General features: G+C 48.0%; 1 protein-coding gene across 1 annotated transcript in view; it reads right to left on the minus strand.

Moving 5' to 3' along the window:
• LOC119957047 (complement C3-like) overlaps positions 1–22359 on the minus strand; it is a 232881-nt gene that overhangs the window by 115407 nt on the left and 95115 nt on the right. Inside the window, exon 18 of the mRNA XM_038784653.1 lies at positions 9688–9796. Within this exon, the coding sequence (XP_038640581.1) occupies positions 9688–9796 (109 nt within the window). The remainder of the gene's footprint in view (positions 1–9687; positions 9797–22359) is intronic.

Below are 22359 nucleotides of genomic sequence, written 5' to 3' on the forward strand. Positions count from 1 at the left end.
GGCCTGCCTCTCAAATCTGCCATCCATATATATGACTTCCAATTTTTTCAAGCTCTTGCGTTATCGTCCTCGTCAGGATTTCTAAAGTGACGGGCGCACCCGATTCCTCCGCCATCTTATCTCCCTCGCGGTTTTGTACTGGGATCGCAGCCTGGGACTGCTTCCCCGCGGCCTTCTTCAATGCCGTTTTATAAATCCTCTCAGCATTTTAAACACATATCCCTGGTAAGCTTCTGGGTTAATAACCCGGAAAGAAAGAAATTGGGGAGCGGAGAGAGCAAAAATTAAATCCAGGGTGAAAAGGGCTCAAGCTGCTCACAACCTTTAAATGGCAGGGTCAGCACTTCACTGCACTGCTTCTGGCCGGGTGCGCTTATCACTGTGATGTTTCTGTCCCAGTGCGCTCCTTGGATTGATGTTTCTGTCCCAGTGTGCTCCTCTCTGCGATGTTTCTGTCCCAGTGCGCTCCTCATATTGATGTTTCTGTCCCAGTGTGCTCCTCTCTGCGATGTTTCTGTCCCAGTGTGCTCCTCTCTGCGATGTTTCTGTCCCAGTGCGCTCCTCATATTGATGTTTCTGTCCCAGTGTGCTCCTCTCTGCGATGTTTCTGTCCCAGTGCGCTCCTCCTCGTGATCTTTCTGTCCCAGTCCGCTCCTTTCTGTGATGTTTGTGTCCGAGTGTGCTCCTCTGTGCAATGTTTCTGTCCGAGTGTGCTCCTCTGTGCAATGTTTCTGTCCGAGTGTGCTCCTCTGTGCAATGTTTCTGTCCGAGTGTGCTCCTCTGTGCAATGTTTCTGTCCGAGTGTGCTCCTCTGTGCAATGTTTCTGTCCGAGTGTGCTCCTCTGTGCAATGTTTCTGTCCGAGTGTGCTCCTCTGTGCAATGTTTCTGTCCGAGTGTGCTCCTCTGTGCAATGTTTCTGTCCGAGTGTGCTCCTCTGTGCAATGTTTCTGTCCGAGTGTGCTCCTCTGTGCAATGTTTCTGTCCGAGTGTGCTCCTCTGTGCAATGTTTCTGTCCGAGTGTGCTCTTCTCTGCGATGTAAGAAAAGCTGACTTTGCATGACTCAAAGCCTGAATAAGATCAGAGAAGGTCAAGCTGTTCCAAAATGCCTGAGCTCTGCAAATTCTGATAAGACTAACTCGGCATAACCCAAGACAGTCTAAATACGACAAGATAAGGTCAGGAAGGAACAAGTCTCCTCCGACTTTTTAATGTTCCCTCAAAGGACAAGATAATGGTATGAGTGATGAGACAAAGAGTCCTGGAAGGCCAGCAAGGTGATGCCTGTTTTATGGCATTGCTTATGTTTATACGTCTAATTGAATTCCTGACTAAGCTGGAGTCACGTAATTCTGATTCTGATAATGTATAAATACGGAGCTAATTTTCTGTGAAAGCGCGGACTTGAGTAGGAATCAGCAGTGGTAGTAACTGCTCTCCGACCTCAACTTTCAGCCAAACCTGCATGTTCGTAAATACGCCCTGGATAGTGAGGGTGGAGGTGCAATACCCCCAGACCGCCACAGACTGGGATCCGGAGGCCAGGGAGATTCTCTAGTTAATGGGGTGTACCGTGAGGGAGCAACGCCTTACCGTATCGGGGTGGATGAAGCTCTCAGTGCTCCCGGAGACCAGAAGGCAGGAAATCTTGTACCCGTCGACCTTCACAGTCGTCGACGCGGTCGCAAGGTTGTGCAGTCGGGACTGGTCAATCGTTTTTTTTTTTTTTTTTTTTATAAATTTAGATTACCCAATTATTTTTTCTATTAAGGGGCAATTTAGTGTGGCCAATCCACCTACCCTGCACATTTTTGGGTTGTGGGGGCGAAACCCACGCAGACACGGGGAGAATGTGCAAACTCCACACGGACAGTGACCCAGAGCCGGGATCGAACCTGGGACCTCAGCGCCGTGAGGCGGTTATGCTAACCACTAGGCCACCGTGCTGCCCTGGGACTGGTCAATCGTGATGGAGGCCAGACGTGGCTGGTCGGCGGTGGTTGCAGGCGATGAGCGGCCCGATGAGATGCCCGACGAGCAGGGGTCCTGATGCGGGAAAGTTGGCGGCGCCCACGGGTCGCACATAACCTGAGGCAGGCAAGATGGCGGCACCCACGGGCCGCATGTGTTGTGAGGCGAGAAATATGGCGAACAAGATGGCGGCGCCCACGGGCCGCACATAACCTGAGGCAGGCAAGATGGCCGCGCCCACGGGCCGCACGTGGTCTGAGGCGAGGAAGATGGTGGCGCCCGCGGGTCACACATGGGGGGTGCCGGGACAATAGCGGTGACCGAGCGGGCCTGGAACACAGCAGCAAAATGTCCTCTCTACCCGCAGGCCATACAGAGCACGCTCCATGCCGGGCAGCGCTGCCGGGGATGTTTTGACTATCCTCAGAAGTAGCACTTGGGTCCCCCGGGGTTGGTTGGCTGCTGCGCGGCGCTGGCCTGGCGTTGGCTGGGGGAGGTCGCTGATGGGGTCCACGTTGGAGTGTTCGCTGGTTGTGTCCACGATGCCCAGGAGGGGTGGGCCATGCGGTCCGGGGCATACACCTGTATATTGCGTGAGGCGGCTGTGAGCAAGAGCGCTAGTTTCTTGGTCGCCGCGAGGTCGAGGGTAGCCCCTCTCTAAGAGGCACTGGCGGATGTAAGCCAACCCTATGTCCGTAACAAATGCGTCTCTAAGTAGCAGGTCAGAATGTTCAGCAGCCAAAACGGCCTGGCAATCGCAGACTCTCACCAGGATGTGCAGGGCACGCCAGAAATCTTCCACAGACTCACCGGGGAGTTGATGCCGCGTGGACAGGAGGTGCCTGGCATAGATTTTGTTAGTCTGCTGAGAGTAGTTCTCCTTCAGTAGCGCCATGGCTTCAGCGTAGGACGGCGCATCCCGGATGAGGGGAAACATATCGGAGCTCTAGCCGCCTGTAAAGGATCTGGAGCTTCTGTGCCTCTGAGGATGGGTCAGTCGCAGATCCAATGTATGCTTCAAAGCAAGCTAGCCAATGTGCGAAGGGCGACTTGGCGTTGTCTGCTTGAGGGTGCAGCAGCAGGCGATCAGGCTTGATGGAGAGACCCAGCGTTGTAAAATTTCTGCGTAATAAATTGATGCACTATCAATTATGACGAGACTAAAGTAGAGAGTAATCGAGGCTTTATTACGCAGAGATGTGGAGCCTCCCGCAGCTGCTGCCTAAATGGCTGCAGCTTGGAGAGCACACACATTTATACTCCGCCTACTGGGCGGAGCCAGCAGGCAGGGATCTACCCCCGTACCTGTAGTACAGGGGCCTTCCCGTAATACCCTCGTATGCAGTATATACAATACAACAGTGGTGACTACCACAGGCCGTAAACACTTCTTCCAAGTAAACTAGTGCTAACATGAAAATTTTTCAATTTAGCACACAATATTTGATGTTCATGATGTGGTTTTATTGGCACTGGGAAACTGACTGCGATGTAAAACACCTCCAAACAGTCCTGAAGTATGACCCTGAGCTTCTTGTTGCTCATTATTCCAATTTTTCAACTTTAGCCAACTCTAACCTCTCAGTCCTTGGCCTACTACAGTGCTTCAATGAAGCTCAACACAGGACCTCATCTTAGTGGTTTCTTTTTTCTTCACTTATCCCATTGCCATTCCATTTGACTTGACAATGAAACCTTTTTGTCATTTGACCTCTCCTTCCTTCTGAACTATCACAGACCTTCTCTTTTGTTCTCCATCTTTCAGCGTTTCACTTGCTCAAACTTAATACAGTTCTTACTTTCCCACTTCTGATAAAAGGACACAGACCTGAAGGATCAACTCGATTCCCTCTCCATAGATGCTGCCTGACCTTAGCATTTGATTGTTTTTTCAGATTTCCAGCATCCACAGAATTTTTTTTTTGTCTTAACTACTTGTATGTGGGAGCTTGCGGTGAGCATATAGCCTGTCGTTTTTCCTATATTACAAATGTAATCCTTTTAGTTACATTTTAAGAAAATCCTTCAAAAATAGTGCTTAATCATAGAATTTACTGTGCAGAAGGAGGCCATACGGCCCATCAGGTCTGCAGCAGCCCTTGCAAAGAGCACCCCACTTAAGCACACACCTCCACCCTATCCTCATAACCTAGTAACCCCACCTAACCTTTTTGGACACTAAGGGGGAATTTATCATGGCCAATTCACCTAATCTGCACATCTTTGGACTGTGGGAGGAAACCGGAGCACCCGGAGGAAACCCACGCAGGCACGGGGAGAATATGCAGACTCCGCACAGACACAGACCCAAGGCGGGAATCGAACCTGGGACCCTGGAGCTGTGAAGCAACTGTGCTAACCACTGTGCTACCATGCTGCTACGTGTTAATTGTCTGTTAAGTTAGCTGGGACGATCTCAGGCCGTGAAAGGTGCTGCAAAAGTCTTTTTCTTATATACAACCTTTTGTCAGGAAAACAGGTAGCCATCAGAAATTAATTTTGGTATTGTTAAAGTTTAGGATCTCCGGGAAAGTTTCTAAGTGCGTTAGTGGGTTTCCCGGCGCTCGGCCCAGCGAGGCTGGCAACATTATTCAATGTTAATTGGTCCACTTAACGAGGCCTCACAGGCTTCTCACCCCGAAGGCTGGCTCGCAGCAGCTGACACTTGTCAGCTCCCTAACACCAAGCTCGAACAGCAAGATTCGGGGATGCAGATCTGGGTCGGCTACTAGACGCGGTGGAGGCCTGGAGGGATGCCCTGTTCCCCCGAGGGTCCTGGAGGGTGAGCCACAAGGCAGCCAGTGCTGCCTGGGATGAGTTGGCAGCAGCAGTCAGCTCGATCAGTGACCAGGAGGACTGGCCTCCAGTGTCGCAAGATGGTCAACAACCTACACCGGGCAACACGAGTGAGTAGACACCCAAGTCTCCCCCGCCCCCCCACCCCAGTCAAGGGAGTATCCCCCCAAACCTCACTCCGTCCACTTCCACTTCAGCACCCCCTCCACCCACCCCTCCAACCCTCCCTTCACACCCCGCCCACAACTGTGAACCACGCGTGTGGCTAACGATGCCCTCTGTGAAGCCTCAGGAAAAGCTCTTCCATAATCAGCGGGAAAGGGCCCAGACTGGCCGTGGGGTGCCGGACTTGAGAATCCACACCTCCTTCGAGGAGTAGGCCCTGGAGGTGACTGCCGAGGACAGGGCAGTCACCAACGCAGAGGTTGGCGGAAGCCGCAGATTTGAGGAACCATCGAGCTCCACGCCTCTGGACCCGTCAAAAGTGAGTAGCGATTGTCTTACTGACTGACCCATCCCTCCCACTGACTATATGTCCATTCTCGCGCAGGTCTACCAGCCAACGGCGCCGGCCCATCCTGGGCGGCACCCTCTCCTGACTCCAAGGAGAATACCCCGGAGGAGAGCTCCGAGGATGCAACTTCTATAGTCACGGCACAATTGTCATCCCTGTCCTCCACCAACGCAGATACACACACCTCGGTGGGAAATGTTAGTGGACAGACTTCTGGCACACAATCTGGTGAGCACCACACTGCTGACGATTCACATCTGGTGGAGGCAGGAACCCCAAGGTGAGACAGAAGTTGGAGGTCTGCTCGATCCCTGGACCCAGCTGGGTCCCAGCTTGATGTGTGGAGCCTCTGGAACAGGGTTACCCGGAGCTGATGGAGACGATAACGAGCGGCCGGTACATTCACAGGGAGATGTCAGCGTTAAGCCAGGGGTTTCGTGGCAGCTTGGAGGAGGCCCAGAGGCTACCTGCGCAGGAATTAGCGCCGCCAATGAGTGGCACCGAGACCAACACGGCAGGGGTGGCGACCACAGTGGAGAACCTGGTGCACAACGTTGGCACAATTCATGAAGGTGTCCAAGGCATCGCGCAATGGGTGACAGTCATGGCTGAGGGTCTCGGCAGTATGTCTACCTCGCTGGAGAACATCATCCAGTACCAGGCCAATCTTTATGAGGTTCTGCAGGACATGTCCCACTCTCAGATGGGCATGGCCAAGGCGCTGTGGAGCTTGTCATAGTCACAGGTGGACATTGCCGAGGCGCTGCAGAGCATGTCTCAGTCACTGAGGAGCATCGCCTAGCGCATCGACATGATGGTGCGGAACATGGGGAAAGCCAGGGCTGGCAGAACCAAATTCTGCAGAGATAGTTAGGGCTTGAACCAGCGGTCTCTCTGTCCCAAGGCGAACCCCAGGGCCCTACGGGCACTAACTGAGAGGAGGGGGCGCTGGGTGTCAATTTGGGTCCATGCCATTGGACGGCGATGGTGGCCACCATCTCTCACGGGTTCCTTCCCTCTGATGAGGCCGCATCTTGGGGTCAGCACATGGGACAGAATAGCATGGCTGTGCATGTGCCGTTGACAAATGAGCAGGTACCCGCCGGCCCCAGAGGACACCCGCCAGATGCATCAAAGATGATGGACGAGGTAATCAACTGGCTGCCTCCACCTCGTATGTGAATCTGGGGAGATACCAAGACGTAGTGGTGGAGCTAGGAGGGCAAAGCACATCGAGGATCACAGAGGGCAGTGGGGTAGGGGGAACAGGGTAGGTAGGGGGAGAGGGGTGATTTGGGAATGGGGATGAGGAGGGCTGCACCAGAGTGGGGAACTATACTGAACAATAAACTAGTTCACAACCAGTAGCATGCCCCTGTCATTTTCTTCCGCAATGCATCACTCAATGCATCGATTGAGGAGCACCAGCGTTCAGCTCTCTGCGAGTTATCATTACCCCGCCCTGTCCTCGACAGTGACCTGCAGACAGTGCCGACACAGTCCCAGCACCCTGAAGTGATGTGACACATAACCTGGGAGGGTGGGAAATCGGGGTGGTGGTTGGGTAAGGCTCCGACGATGAACCAGGCCATGTCCTAAGTGAATCGGGTGAGTATGAGGGCCTCACTGTCCTGTAGCCTCCGGCTGGTCCTCAGGTTCCTCCCCGCCACAGCCTCCAGTCCCTGCTGATCCATCGCCTCCTCATCATCCTCATCCCCGTCCTCCTCCTCGGAGGTGGCTACATGTCACTCGTCGCCAACCTCCAGCTCATCGCCCCGCTGCTGTGCCAGGTTGTGGAGGACACAGCAGAACACAACAAAGCAGGAGACCCTCCAGACGGTGTACCAGAGCAGTCGAGGCAACGCAGCCACATCTTGAGCAGTCCAATGCACCACTCAATGAATGCCCAGTGCTGCATGGGCCTCATTGTAGCTGCTCTCTGTTTCGGTCTCCAGCCTCCATACTGTCGTCAGGAGAAAGGTCCTCAATGGATATTCCTTATCTCCCAAGAGTCAACCTGGAGTGGTCCTCGAAGTGTTCGGGCTGATCGACTTCCCCAGGATGTAGCTGTCTTGCACACACCCCGTGAAGCATGCACACACGTACATTAGTTTCACCTTTTGCTTGCAGACGAGTTGTATGTTGAGGGAGTGGAACCCCTTTCGGTTAACACAGGGCGCACTCCCAGATTGTCCGGTGAACGCAGGATAGCATGCGTGGCATCTATGACTCACTGGACCTGGGGCAGCCCGGCGATGGCAGAGAAACCTGCTGCCAGGGCAATCTGTTGGGCCTGGACCATGTCAAAGTGGACAAAGTCTTCCGCCTGGGCATACAGGGCATTCTTGACCACACAGGTCTTCACTCGAGCCCTGGAATGATCCCATGGCATAAATGCTCAGGGCTGCAGTGACCAGGAGCGGGTACCCTCCTCCTCCACATGGTGCAATGTCTGCGAGGACATGGCGCAGGTGCCGCACTGTCTGCTTGCTGAGACGGAGCCTCCTGTGGCACACGCTGTCCACCATCTGTTCAAACAACCAGGGTCGCCTATACACACTGGGCTGTCGTGGGACTCCCCCCTGGGTCCCTCCCTGGCCTGATGAGCGGCCAGGTCCTCAGGGTGTGGAGCGGGGTCCGGCACATGGGTCGTTGCCTTGACTATGCCAACACTGCTGCTGCCACCTTCTCCGGCATCTGGCCGCATAGCATAGCACTAGCACCTCTTGGGCAAACTCTGCGTCCAACATCCCTGCCCCGTTGTTCAATATCTATAAATAATTTGGAGAGAGTGTTAAACTGACAAACAGCGGTGGCTCCCATGTGGAACCCTTCATTCCCCCACTAATCCGCCCCTCCTCGCCCCTACCTGGAATGCCATGCACACTCGGCCGCAGCAGGCACCCCTCACCGGGCCCCAGACCCTGTATCCCGGACACCCGCTCACAACATCAACTGGATCGGGTGCTGGCCCCCTACCCGTAGCACTCACCCACCTTCCGGCCATGCACATGTCCCCCGGAGCTGTGTCCCATCCCCTGGGTGTTCAGATGTTGGCTGCTGCGTGTGTGGTTCTGGCACTCGGTACAGGCAAAAAGATGTGATGGGATGCGAGGCATTGACTCCCGCGTGCTACATGGCCCGCACACCAAGAGGAATACACTTTGGTTGTGTGAAGTGCTTACTTGACCACGATTGACAATTCCCTAGAGGCCATCGCCTTCTGCCACGCAGCCAGAGGCCTCAGCAGTAGGTGGGGGATATGGGTGATCGGTGGGGCAGACGGATAGGGACAAGGGTTGCCCTTGGAACGGGGACACACGATTCAGGGGTTGGCATGGTAGTGGAGCGAGCGGTTGCCCACCCCAGTTGCCTCCCCAGCACCCCCCCCCCCACCCCATCTCCCCATGGTGATCCACCCCTGCGGAAGGTCCCCCCCAGTCGAGGGTCCCCCATCCCCCGTCGAGCACAGGGGTGGCAAACCCATCGCATTCGGGCTCATTTTCTGTGAGCAAAGATGGCAACTCACCTCCTCGGCTCCCCACAGAAGCCCTTCCACCAGGTTCACGTTATTAAAAAGGAGCAGTAATCTGCGCCAGCGTGAGCACTTACGGGCGAGGCAGCTGAATGATGGGAGACCATTGGATAAGGGGTGGCTCTCGTTAATCGTATGGAAATGGGGCTTAAGTGGTGATAATCGGTTTCTCGTCACGCTACGGCGAGATCCCTATTTCGCCTACGGGAGAGCGCCAGTTGCATCGCAAACTGTTTGGCGCCTGGCACGGTTCCCATTTTTGGCCTCTCCCGCTTTTCACCGGCCTCATTACGCTTGAGCGCAAGTGTAACGAGGCCAGAAGATCGCGCCCATAGTTCCAAATGGGTTTAATTTAGTGTTGCTGCATCCAGAAGGTAACCCTACAGTTAAATTCATGTTAGACAAAGGTGTTTACATCGAGAGATTTTGGTTTCAGTTCAAACTATGCTTCTATTGTGCTGAGAGAGGGTTATGGCATGTAAAGTAAACAAGTTGGGAGAAGTAAAGGCATCGCTGAGCAACCAGGAGCACCCTTAAGGTAGGAATACTTTTTGAGTGTAGGTTAACTGAATTCTTAGCATTTCAGCTGGAAAGCGAAAGAGTCAGCAGCACTCAGCTCTGTTAGAAGTAGAGAAGCCATTCACTGGAACATAGAACATACAGTGCAGAAGGAGGCCATTCAGCCCATCAAGTCTGCACCGAACCACTTAAGCCCTCACTTCCACCCTATCCCCGTAACCCAGTAACCCCATCTAACCTTTTTGGTCACTTTGGATTGAAAGAATACTACTGAGTGGCAATTCTATGTATTCAGTCATAAGAAGCAGTGCTAATACTACACATTCTTACAAATGCACAATAGTAATTTGTACCCTTCTCTGGGATTTATGGGCAGAATCTTCAGTAGCCACAGCCAACTTTCTGGAAAGTCACTTCTGGATATAATATCCTCGTAGGGAGAATAGAAATCATCATCGTCACCTGAATAAGAGAGTAAATGGTAATTAGTAAGATGGCTGGTCCACATTTTCCATTCCAATTGGAAAAAGGAGACCACGTAATTCACAGCTCTACTCTATTTAAAGAGGCAGCACTGTGGCTAGCACTGTGGCCTTACTGCACCAGGCACCCAGGTTTTATTCGGCCTTGAGTGACTACAGCAGAAGAGGATTCTCGGAGAAGGCATGTCGACTGCACTGTGGGTAGTCAAAGAACTGGTGCCAAGGGACTGTTAAGTCCGAAAGACTACATTAGTGTTTCCCTCCCTCCTCCTCAGACCAAAAGAACAGGCACTGTGAGGAAGACAAGCAAGGTAAGAATCTTATTATTTTATCTTTCTTAAGTGTATAAGGGCAGAGATGGCAGTTAGGGCAGTGATATTCTCCTCCTGCCAGATGTGGGATCAGGGAGCTTTCCAGCATTCCTGACCACTATGTCTGTGGGAAGTGTGACCCCAGCTGCATCTTCTCACAGGTCACGTAGTTTGTTTGGAACAGCAGCTAGACACATTGTGGAGCATACAGGCGCCAGATAGTGTGATAGACACTAGCTTCAAAGAGATGGTCACACCACAGGTTCAGACAAGTAGATGGGTGACCACCAGTAGAGGCAGGCAGGTAAGGCAGGATACTCCTGCGGCTGTTACTCTCTCAAAACAGGTACACCGTTTTGGATACTGTTGGGGGAGGGAGGGGGGGGGAGCCTCTAAGGCAGGGGTGGGCAAACTACGGCCCGCCAAAGGTATTTCTGCGGCCCACCAAGTCATTAAAAAAAAAAAAAAATTTAAAAAAAAAATTTTTTTTTATTTAAAAAAAAAAAAAAATTTTTTTTAAGGTTAATGGGGGGGGGGGGCTGTTGGGTTACTTACTGGTATAGGGTGAATACGTTGACTTGAGTAGGGTGATCATTGCTCGGCACAACGTCGAGGGCCGAAGGGCCTGTTCTGTGCTGTACTGTTCTATGTTCTATATGAGGCGCCCAGAATCATAACCGGGTGAAGTAATTATTTTACTTAATATACTATGCGGCCCTTTGTGAATTGTGAATTTCTGAATGTGGCCCTTGCACGGAAAAGTTTGCCCACCCCTGCTCTAAGGGGAAGTAACCAGCAACAGCCAGACCTGTAGTACCACAAATGGTTCTGCTGTAGAGCAGGGTCAGGCTAAGTCCAAGCGAGCCGCAAGGCTCCGCAGGACTGTAGGTCTGGTGTGTTTTTGCTTCAATGCAAGAAGTATAACAGGTAAGACAGATGAACTGAGAACCTGGATTACTGCATGGAACCATGATGTAATTGCAATTACGTATGTTTAAGGGAGGGACAGAACTGGCAGCTTAACATTCCGAGATATCAGGGCAGCACGGTGGCGCAGTGGTTTAGTACTGCTGCCTCACGGTGCCAAAGTCCCAGTGTTGTGTCACTGTCCATGTGACTTTTGCAACCCAAAACCCAAAGGTGTGCAGGCTAGGTGAATTGGACAGGCTAAATTGCCCCTTAATTGAAAAAAAATGAATTGGGTACACTAATTTAAAACAAACTGTCTAAAACAAAAATTTAGACAGGACAGAAGGGGAAACAAAAGCGGTTGGGGAGTTGCATTATTGACGAAGGAGCAGATGACATCTTGTGTTGAGTGAGGACACATTGGAGGGATCTTGTAGTGAGGCATGATGGGTGGAGCTCAGGAATAAGAAGAGTGAAATCACAATGTTGGGAGTGTAAGGGGTTGGTTTAGAACAGTGGGCTAAACAGCTGACTTGCAAAGCAGAACAAGGCCAGCAGCGTAGGTTCAATTCCCATGCCGGCCTCCCCGAACAGGCGCCGGAATGTGGCGACCAGGGGCTTTTCACAGTAACTTCATTTGAAACCTACTTGTGACAATAAGTGATTTTCATACTCTAGACCTCCCAACAGCCCACAGGAGACAGAGGAGCAGTTTTGTAGTCAGATACTGAAAAGGTGTGAAAAAAGCAGGGTAATTGTGATGGGTGATTTTAATTTCCCCCAGATATACCACATCCATTGACTCCCCACTATCTACGCACTGGTAATGTCTTCAAAAAATTCCACTAAATTAGTTAGGCATGACCTGCCCTTTATGAACCCATACTGCGTCTACCCAATGGGACAATTTCCATCCAGATGCCTCGCTATTTCTTCCTTGATGATAGATTCCAGCATCTTCCCTACTACCGAAGTTAAGCTCACTGGCCTATAATTACCCGCTTTCTGCCTACCTCCTTTTTTAAGCAACGGTGTCACGTTTGCTCATTTCCAATCCGCCAGGACCACCCCAGAGTCTAGTGAATGTTGGTAAATTATCACTAGTGCATTTGCAATTTCCCTAGCCATCTCTTTTAGCACTCTGGGATGCATTCCATCAGGGCCAGGAGACTTGTCTACCTTTAGCCCAATTAGCTTGCCCATCACTACCTCCTTAGTGATAACAATCATCTCAAGGTCCTCACCTGTCATAGCCTCATTTCTTTCAGTCACTGGCATGTTATTTGTGTCTTCCACTGTGAAGACCAACCCAAAAAACCTGTTCAGTTCCTTAGCCATTTCCTCATCTCCCATTATTAAGTCTCCCTTCTCATCCTCTAAAGGACCAATATTTACCTTAGCAACTCTTTTTTGTTTTATATATTTGTAGAAACTTTTATTATCTGTTTTTAAATTCTGAGCAAGTTTACTCTCATAATCTATCTTACTCTTCTTTATAGCTTTTTTAGTAGCTTTCTGTTGCCCCCTAAAGATTTCCCAGTCCTCTAGTCTCCCACTAATCTTTGCCACTTTGTATGCTTTTTCATTCAATTCGATACTCTCCCGTGTTTCCTTAGATATCCACGGTCGATTTTCCCTCTTTCTACCGTCCTTCCTTTTTGTTGGTATAAACTTTTGCTGAGCACTGAAAAATCGCTTGGAAGGTTCTCCACTGTTCCTCAACTGTTTCACCATAAAGTCTTTGCTCCCAGTCTACCTTAGCTAGTTCTTCTCTCATCCCATTGCATATATGTTTTTGGAACATACCTCTTCATTCACCTGAGGAAGGAGCAGTGCTCCGAAAGCTAGTGTTTGAACAAAACCTGTTGGACTTTAATCTGGTGTTGTAAGACTTCTTACTGTGCTCACCCCAGTCCAACGCCGGCATCGCCACATCGTAGTTTATATTGACTTTAGCAAGGCATTTGACAAGGTCCCACATGATAGACTGGTACAAAGACTAAAATCACTTGGGATTCTGGGTGGGCTGGCCAGATGGATACAGAACTGGCTAGGTTATAGAAGGCAGAGAGTAGCGGTGGAAGAGTGTTTTTCAGAATGGAGATCTGTAGCTAGTGATGTTCTGTCGGGATCAGTTATGGACCTCTGTTTGTAGTACATATGTATGATCTAGAAGAAAATGTGGGTGGTCTGATTAGTAAGTTTGGGATGAGACAAAGATTGGTGGAGTGGCTGATAGTGCCCAGGATTGTCAGAGGATACAACAGGATACAGATAGATTGAAGACTTGGGCTCAGAAATGGCAGATGGATTTTCCAGATGCACGGGTCAGGGATGTCTCAGATCAGCTGCAGGACATACTGAAAGGGGAGGGTGAACAGCCAGTTGTCGTGGTGCATATAGGCACCAACGATATAGGTAAAAAACGGGATGAGGTCCTACAATCAGAATTTAGGGAGTTAGGAGATAAGTTTAAAAAGTAGGACCTCAAAAGGTAGTAATCTCAGGATTGCTACCAGTGCCACGAAACGGTCAGAGTAGAAATTTAAGAATAGTCAGAATGAATATGTGGCTTGAGAGATGGTGCAGGAGGGGGGGGGAGTTCAGATTTTTGGGATATTGGAACCGGTTCTGGGGGTGGTGGGACCATTACAAATCGGATGGTCTACACCTGGGCAGGACTGGAACCAATGTCCTCGGGGGTGCTTTTGCTAACACTGTTGGGGAGGTTTTAAACTAATGTGGCAGGGGGATGGGAACTAGATTAGGAAGTTAGAGGTCAGTAAAGAGGCAGCAACTAAAGCCAGTAAGGTACTGGATAATAAACTCAATGTGACTAAGGGGAAGAGTAGACAGGGAAAAGATGATGATCGCAATGGGACAGGTGGTCTGAGGTGCATTTGTTTTAATGCGAGAAGTGTAGCAGGTAAGGCAGATGAACTTCGGGCTTGGATAAGTACCTGGGAATATGATGTTATTGGTATTACTGAGACTTGGTTGAGGGATGGGCAAGACTGGCAACTGAATATCCCAGGGTATAGATGCTTCAGGAGGGATAGAGAGGGAGGTAAAAGGGGTGGAGGAGTTGCATTACTGGTCAGAGATGATATCACAGCTGTGATTAAGGAGGGCACGATGGAGGATTTGAGCACTGAGGCAATATGGATAGAGCTAAGAAATAGGAAGGGTGCAGTAACATTGTTGGGACTTTACTACAGGCCTCCCAAAAGCGAGCATGAAGTAGAGGTACAAATATGTAGACAGATTATAGAACAATGTAGGAGCAATAGGGTGGTTGTGATGGGAAATTTTAACTTCCCCAACATTGAATGGGACTCATGTAGGGTTGGAGGCGTAGATGGAGCAGAGTTTGTAAGGAGCATCTAGGAGAGATTTTTTAGAGCAGTATGTAAATAGTCCAACTCGGGAAGGGGCCACACTGGACCTGGTATTGGGGAATGATCCCAGCCAGGTGGTTGACGTTTCAGTCGGCGATTACTTTGGGAATAGCGATCATAATTCCATAAGTTTTAGAATACTCATGGACAAAGATGAGACTGGTCCTAAAGGAAGAGTGCTAAATTGGGGAAAGGCCAACTATAACAAAATTTGGCAGGAGCTCGGGAATGTGGATTGGGAGCAGCTGTTTAAGGGTAAATCCACATTTGAAATGTGGGAGACTTTTAAGGAAAGGTTGATTAGAGTGCAGGACAGACATGTTCCTGTGAAAAGGAGAGATAGAAATGGCAAGATTAGGGAACCATGGATGACGGGTGGAATTGTGAGACTAGCTAAGATGAAAAAGGAAGCATACATAAGATCGAGGCGACTCAAAACTGATGAAGCTTTGGAAGAATATCGGGAAAGTAGGACAAATCTCAAAGGCGCAATAAAGAGGGCTAAAAGGGGTAATGAAATATCTTTGGCTAACAGTGTTAAGGAAAATCCCAAAGCCTTTTATTCGTATATAAGGAGCAAGAGGGTAACTAGAGAAAGGATTGGCCCACTCAAAGACAAAAGAGGGAATTTATGCATGGAGTCAGAGGAAATGAGTGAGCTTCTTAATAAGTACTTTGCATCGGTATTCACCAAGGATAGGGAAATTATGGATGTTGAGGCTAGGGATGCATGTTTAAATACTCTAGGTCATGTCGGCATAAGGAAAAGGGAGGTTTTGGGTATTCTAAAAGGAATTAAGGTGGACAAGTCCCCAGGACTGGATGGGATCTATCCCAGGTTACTGAAGGAAGCGAGGGACAAAATAGCTGGGGCCTTAACAGATATCTTTGCAGCATCCTTGAGCATGGGTGAGGTCCCGGAGGACTGGAGAATTGCTAATGGTGTCCCTTTGTTTAAGAAGGGTAGCAGGGATAATCCAGGGAATTATAGACCTGTGAGCTTGACGTCAGTGGTAGGCAAACTGTTGGAGAAGATACTGAGGGATAGGATCTATTCACATTTGGAAGAAAATAGACGTATCAGTGATAGGCAGCATGATTTTGTGCAGGGAAGGTCATGTCTTACAAACCGAATAGAATTCTTTGAGGAAGTGACAAAGTTAATTGATGAGGGAAGGGCTGCAGATGTCATATAAGTGGCTGGTTTAGCTCACTCGGCTAAATCGCTGGCTTTTCAAGCAGGCCAGCAGCACGGTTCGATTCCCGTACCAGCCTCCCCGGACAGGCGCCGGAATGTGGCGACTAGGGGCTTTTCACAGTAACTTCATTGAAGCCTACTCGTGACAATAAGTGATTTTCATTTCATTTTCATATACATGGACTTCAGTAAAGCATTTGATAAAGTTTCCCATGGCAGGTTGATGGAAAAAGTGAAGTCGTATGGGGTTCAGGGTGTACTAGCTAGATGGATAAAGAACTGGCTGGGCAACAGGAGACAGAGAGTAGTGGTGGAAGGGAGTGTCTCAAAATGGAGAAAGGTGACTAGTGGTGTTCCACAGGTATCCGTGCTCGGACCACTGTTGTTTGTGATCTACATAAATGATCTGGATGAAGGTATAAGTGGTCTGATGAGCAAGTTTGCAGATGATACTAAGATTGGTGGAGTTGCAGATAGCGAGGACTGTCAGAGAATACAGCAAAATATAGATAGATTGGAGAGTTGGGCAGAGAAATGGTAGATGGAGTTCAATCCAGGTAAATGCGAGGTCATGCATTTTGGAAGATCTAACTCAAGAGCAGACTATATGGTCAATGGATGAGTCCTGGGGAAAATTGATGTACAGAGAGATCTGAGAGTTCAGGTCCATTGTATCCTGAAGGTGGCAACAGAGATTGATAAGAGTGGGCAAGAAGGCATGCTTGCCTTCATCGGACGGGGTATTGAGTACAAGAGTCGGCAGGTCATGTTACAGTTGTATCGGACTTTGGTTAGGCCACATTTGGAATAATGCGTGCAGTTCTGGTCGCCACATTACCAGAAGGATGTGGATGCTTTAGAGAGGGTGCAGAGGAGGTTCACCAGGATGTTGCCTGGTATGGAGGGTGCTAGCTATGAAGAAAGGTTGAGTAGATTAAGATTGTTTTCATTGGAAAGACGGAGGTTGAGGGGAGACCTGATTGAGGTCTACAAAATTATGAGAGGTATGGGCAGGGTGGATAGCAACAAGCTTTTTCCAAGAGTGGGGGTGTCAGTTACAAGGGGTCACGATTTCAAGGTGAGAGGGGGAAAATTTAAGGGAGATGTGCGTGGAAGGTTTTTTACGCAGAGGGTGGTGGGTGCCTGGAATGCTTTGCCAGCGGAGGTGGTAGAGGCAGGCACGATAGCATCATTTAAGATGCATCTGGACAGATATATGAACGGGTGGGGAACAGAGAGAAGTAGACCATGGAAAACAGATTTAGATAAAGGATCTGGATCGGCCCAGGCTGGGAGGGCCGAAGGGCCTGTTCCTGTGCTGTAATTTTCTTTGTTCTTTGTTCTAAATGTGAGGTGATGCATTTTGGAGGAACAAATCTAGGCATGAATTATACTGTAAATTACAGAAACCGGAGGAACATTAACATACAGAGGGCGTGCAGGTCCACAGTTCCCTAAAGTTTACAACACAGATGGCCCAAGGTGATTTAAAAGGCAAATGGCATGCTTGCCTTCATCAGTTGGGGCATTGAGTACAGGAGTTAGGAAATTATGTTGCAGCTACATAAAACCTTGGTTAGGCCGCATTTGGAGTATTGCGTGCAGCCCTGATCACCACATTATCAGAAGGATTTGGAAGCCTTGGAGAGAGTGCAAAGAAGGTTCACCAGGATGTTCTCTGGTCTTGATCATGAGGAGTGGTTGAATAAACTAGGATTGGTTTCACTGGAAAGATGGAGGCTGAGGGGAGACCAAACTGATGAGAGGCATCGGCAGGGGGGTATAGGCAGAGGCTTTTTCCAAGGGTGGATGTGTCAATTGCAAGGGGGCACAGATTCAAGGTGAGAGAGGGAAAGTTTAAGGGAGATGTGCGGGACATGTTTTTCACACAGAAAGTGGTGGGTCCCTGGAACCCACTGCCAAAGGATGTGTGGGAAGTAGACACATGAGCAACATTTAAGAGGCATCTGGATGGGCACATGAAAAGAGAAAATAGAGGGATATGGACCGATAGGACATCATGACCAGCACAGGCTTCATGTGCCGAAGGGTTTGTTCGTCTGCTGTACTTTTCTTTGTTCTTTGTGTGGTATTTGCCGTGTCTCTCCGTGTCTATGTGGGTTTCCTCTGGATGCTCTGGTTTCCTCCTCCCACAGTACAAAGTTGTGCAGGTTAGGTAGATCGACCATACTAAATTGCCTGTTATAATCCCAAGATTTGAAGACTAAGTTGATTGACCATGATCCATGCGCGGAGTTACGGGGATATGGTGAGGGAATGGGCATGCATAGGGAGAGTGCTCTTTTGGAGTGTCAGTGCAGACTCGTTGGGCCGAATGGTCGCCTTCTGCACTGTAGGGGTTCAATGAAGAAATGGGCTTGCCATGTCAGAGTTTCGGAGAAAACCCTGTTTAACAAATTGAAGCGCCCACCATCGCTATCTTGAAGATCACCACTGACCAAAAACTGAACTGAACTAGTCACATAAATACAATGGTTACAAAATCAAGTCAGGAGAATTTGGGCTCTGCCATAGATAACTCACTGTGCATGACCTCAAAGCTATGAAGAAGATACAAATCAGGGGTCTAATGTAATACTTTCCATTTCCCTGGATAGATGCAGCTCCAACAACACTTAAGAAGCTTGACATTATGAAAGGCAAACCACTTAATTGGGCCCAACCGCCACTTTAAACGTTCACCCTCTCCATCACCAATCGACAATGGGGAAAAAGGCTGCATCAATTTGCCAAGGCTCCTTACATAGCCCACCCCCCCCCCCCCCCCCCCCAAGCCCACAATCTCTATACCTAAAGGAACAAAGGAAGCAGCTGCAAGGGAAAGTTCCCCATCAAATCACACCTCATCCTGACTTGAAAATGTATCGGCTACTTATTCAAATCTTGAAACCTCGTCCCTAACAGCCTAAAATGTGGCTTTTCCTGTAACATTCAAATGCCATGAATGATCAAAATGAAACAGGTCCTTTAACTATTTCACCAATACGCTGTTTTACTGCTTCTAAAACTAACATTACTTAGGCTCAACTAACGTTTTGATGGTTTCCATCCGTCTAACATTTCTCACTTGTTCATATTATCCAGATATTTTGCATGGCAATGAAGTTATTCTGGCCTCAAGATTTAATCACCTGGGTTGAAAGTTCATCTTCGATGATAGCACTGAAATGGACAGTATTACACTGGACACTTGTATATGCACCACTCAACATTCAGATGTTTTGCAGTGTCATGTGGGAGTACCTTTCAAAAATAGGTGTTTATCAAATAGCTGAAGTGATGTCAGAGTGTGGGTGGAGCTGGGCTGTCTGTCTGTTTTTACTTTCGTTTTTGAGCTGGCAGCTACAGTGTGTGTTTAATTTAATTTTCAGAGTTGGAGCTGCATCCAGCCAAACAAGGTGATCTCTCTGCATGTAAAGAATATCTTCAGATCACTTGCTAATTTAAAAGTGATAACTGCTCTCCGTAGAGAATTTAAAACCTGCTATCTTTGTTAAAGAGGGCATTGTCTTATAGATGTTGTAGGAAAAGATTATGGGTTGCTTATAGTCTTATAGTCTTATATTCCTTGGAGGGGGAGTATTTGAGTTGATAGTTGCTAAGATGCTTACTGTGTGTTCAAAAAATGTCAATAGGAGTCATAGAATAAATATTCTTTTTGTTTTAAACATGCTTTAGCTCTCTATTGCACCACACCTGTAAAGTGGGCCCTTGTCTCCCCATAACCAAAATCTATTTAAAGTTGTGGGTCAGGTGAAGTCCATGATATCCTTTGGGGTTCTCTAAATCCTGGCCTGTAATAAATTGGGGGCTTGAGGGATAAAGTCTATCTTTCATGATTGGATTGGCTTCGTGAACTTAAAGACAGTGAGGGATGAGCATATTTTTGTTTGCTTTTCAGTTGTGATATGCCAGTTTAAGTAGGAAGTGTGTTGTGGACAATGGCTCTTTCGGAGGCTCGGGAGGTTTTGGGGGTGGAGAAGGTCACTCGCAGTACCTTAAAAGCAGAGACTAAAAAAGGCTTTTAGATTTGGCAAAAACATTGCCGTTAGCGTTATCTGACAGCTCACGAAAAGACGAGGTACATACAGTGCCTGAGATACAGTCTGACTCATTAGAAATGGCAAAAAAATAAGTTACAAATCAAGCAACTTGAACATGACAAAGAATTAAAGCAGCTTGAATATGAAATGAGAGAGAAAAAGAGAGAAAGGGAGATACAGATCAGGGAAAAAGAAAAAGTGAAGAAAGAGAAAAATAGAAAGGGAGATACAGATCAAGGAAAAAGAAAAAGAGAGAGAAGAAAGAAACAATGAAAGAATAGCCCTAGCAGAACAAAAAGAAAGTTAAAGGGAGGTACAGATCTGGGAAAAGAAAAAGACAGAGAGGAAAGGGAAAAAGAGAGAGAGTTTGAACTTCAGAAAATGGCCATGAAACATGACAGTCAGTTAAAATTGGCGGATGTAAAGGGACACGTACAGTTGGGGGATTGTGATGAGGATCATGAGAAACAGCGTCATAGTCGGAGGCTTGGTGGGGATCTATTTAAATATGTCCAAGCATTACCAGGGTTTAATGAGAAGGAGGCAGAAGCCTTTTTCATTTCATTTGAGAAGGTGGTGAAACAAATGAAATGGCCACCGGACATGTGGGTATTACTGATTCAAACAAAGCTGGTAGGTAGGGCGACTGAAGTGTTTGCATCACTACCAGAGGAGGTATCTGGGATGTATGAAGAGGTGAAAAAAATCCATCTTAGGTGCATATGAACTAGTGCCTGAAGCCTACAGACAAAGGTTTAGAAATGTAAGGAAAGAACCTGGTCAAACATACATGGAGTTTGAAAGGATCAAACAGAGTAACTTTGATAGGTGGATAAGGGCTTTGAAAATAGACCAAACATATGAAGCTCGAGAGAAATTATACTTTTGAAGTTCAATTCCACTTAAAAGAGCAGAGGGTTAAAACTGCGAGGTTGGCAGCAGAAATGGCAGATGATTATGAAATGAAATGAAAATCGCTTATTGTCACAAGTAGGCTGTAAAAAGCCCCTAGTCGCCACATTCCGGCATCTGTTCGGGGAGGCTGCTATGGGAATTGAACCATGCTGCTGGCCTGACTTGGTCTGCTTTCAAAGCCAGCGATTTAGCCCTGTGCTAAACAGCCCCTTTATGAATTAGTTCATAAATCAAAGCTTGGTTTCCATCATCAGTTTCAGCCTGTGAGGGATAGAAACTGTGGAAAAGGGAAATACTCAAGTGGTAGAGGAAAAGGAGATCCGATGGGAAATAATAAGGAGAGTGTACCTCAGATTAAAAAAGAAATCCAGGAGGGTGGAAGAGAAATGTTCAAATGTTTTCACTGTAATAAACTAGGCCATGTGAAGTCACAGTGTTGGTGGTTGAAAAAAGCACTGGGAAGGCTGACGTGGTAAAACAGGATAAGACAGTGAGGTTTGTTAAAGTGGTAAAGGAAAGCCCAAGTGAAGCGAAAGAGGTGCAAAAGATTGTACAACCTGATCAAGACATGATCGGTAAGAAGATTCCAGATCTCTTAAAATAATTTACTTGTGTGGGTAAAGTTTACTCATGTGTACCAGAAGGAGCAGGTAAAGAAGTAATAATTTTGAGAGATACCGGAGCTAGTCAATCTTTTATGGTAAGAGATGAGGAGTTATGTAATTTGGGAAGAATATTGCCAGAAAAGATGTTAATATGTGGAATTCAAGATGAGAAGAGTAGTGTTCCATTATATAACGCAAGGTTGGAAAGTCCAGTGAAGAGTGGTGAAGTGGTAGTAGGAGTAATAGAGAAACTATCTTGTCCAGGAATACAGTTTATCTTGGATAATGATATAGCTGGATCGCAGGTGGGAGTGATGCCTACTGTGGTTGATAAGCCAGTGGAAAATCAGACGGTGTCGAAGGACGAATATCCTGGGGATTTTTCCAGATTATGTAGTAACAAGGTCACAGGTTATGACAAGACGAGAAATCAAAGAGTGAAGATAAAGTTGAAGTTCAATTATCAGAAATGATTTTTGATCAGATGTTTGGAAAAGAACAAGAACAGGTGGAGGATGAGGCGGATATTTTTAGTTCAGGAAAATTGGTGGAGTTACAACAGAAAGATATGGAAATAAAACAGATGTATCAGAAAGCATACACGGAAGAGGAATCTGCGTGTATCCCAGAATGTTATTACCATAAAAATTATGTCTTGATGAGAAAATGGAGACCTTTACATATGCAGCCAGATGAAAAGTGGGCAGAAATTCATCAAGTGGTATTGCTGGTAGGGTATAGAAAGGAGGTGTTGCGAGAAGCACATGAGGTACCAATGGGAGGTCATTTGGGAGTAAGGAAAACTCAAGCTAAAATCCAGAAACATTTTCATTGGCCTTGGCTACAGAAAGAGGCTACATCAGGGCTGGTTTAGCACACTGGGCTAAATCTCTGGCTTTTAAAGTAGACCAAGCAGGCCAGCAGCATGGTTCGATTCCCATGCCAGCCCCCCGAACAGGCGCTGGAATGTGGCGACTGGGGGCTTTTCACAGTAAATTCATTGAAGCCTACCCGTGACAATAAGCGATTTTCACTTTCATTTTCACTTTCACTTTTCATAAAGATGTAGTTAAATATTGTCAATCATGTCACACATGTCAAGCGATAGGGAAACCTCACGCAGTGATAAAACCAGTGCCCTTA

Source organism: Scyliorhinus canicula, chromosome 25 (assembly GCF_902713615.1).
Source record: "Scyliorhinus canicula chromosome 25, sScyCan1.1, whole genome shotgun sequence".
Taxonomy (NCBI): domain Eukaryota; kingdom Metazoa; phylum Chordata; class Chondrichthyes; order Carcharhiniformes; family Scyliorhinidae; genus Scyliorhinus; species Scyliorhinus canicula.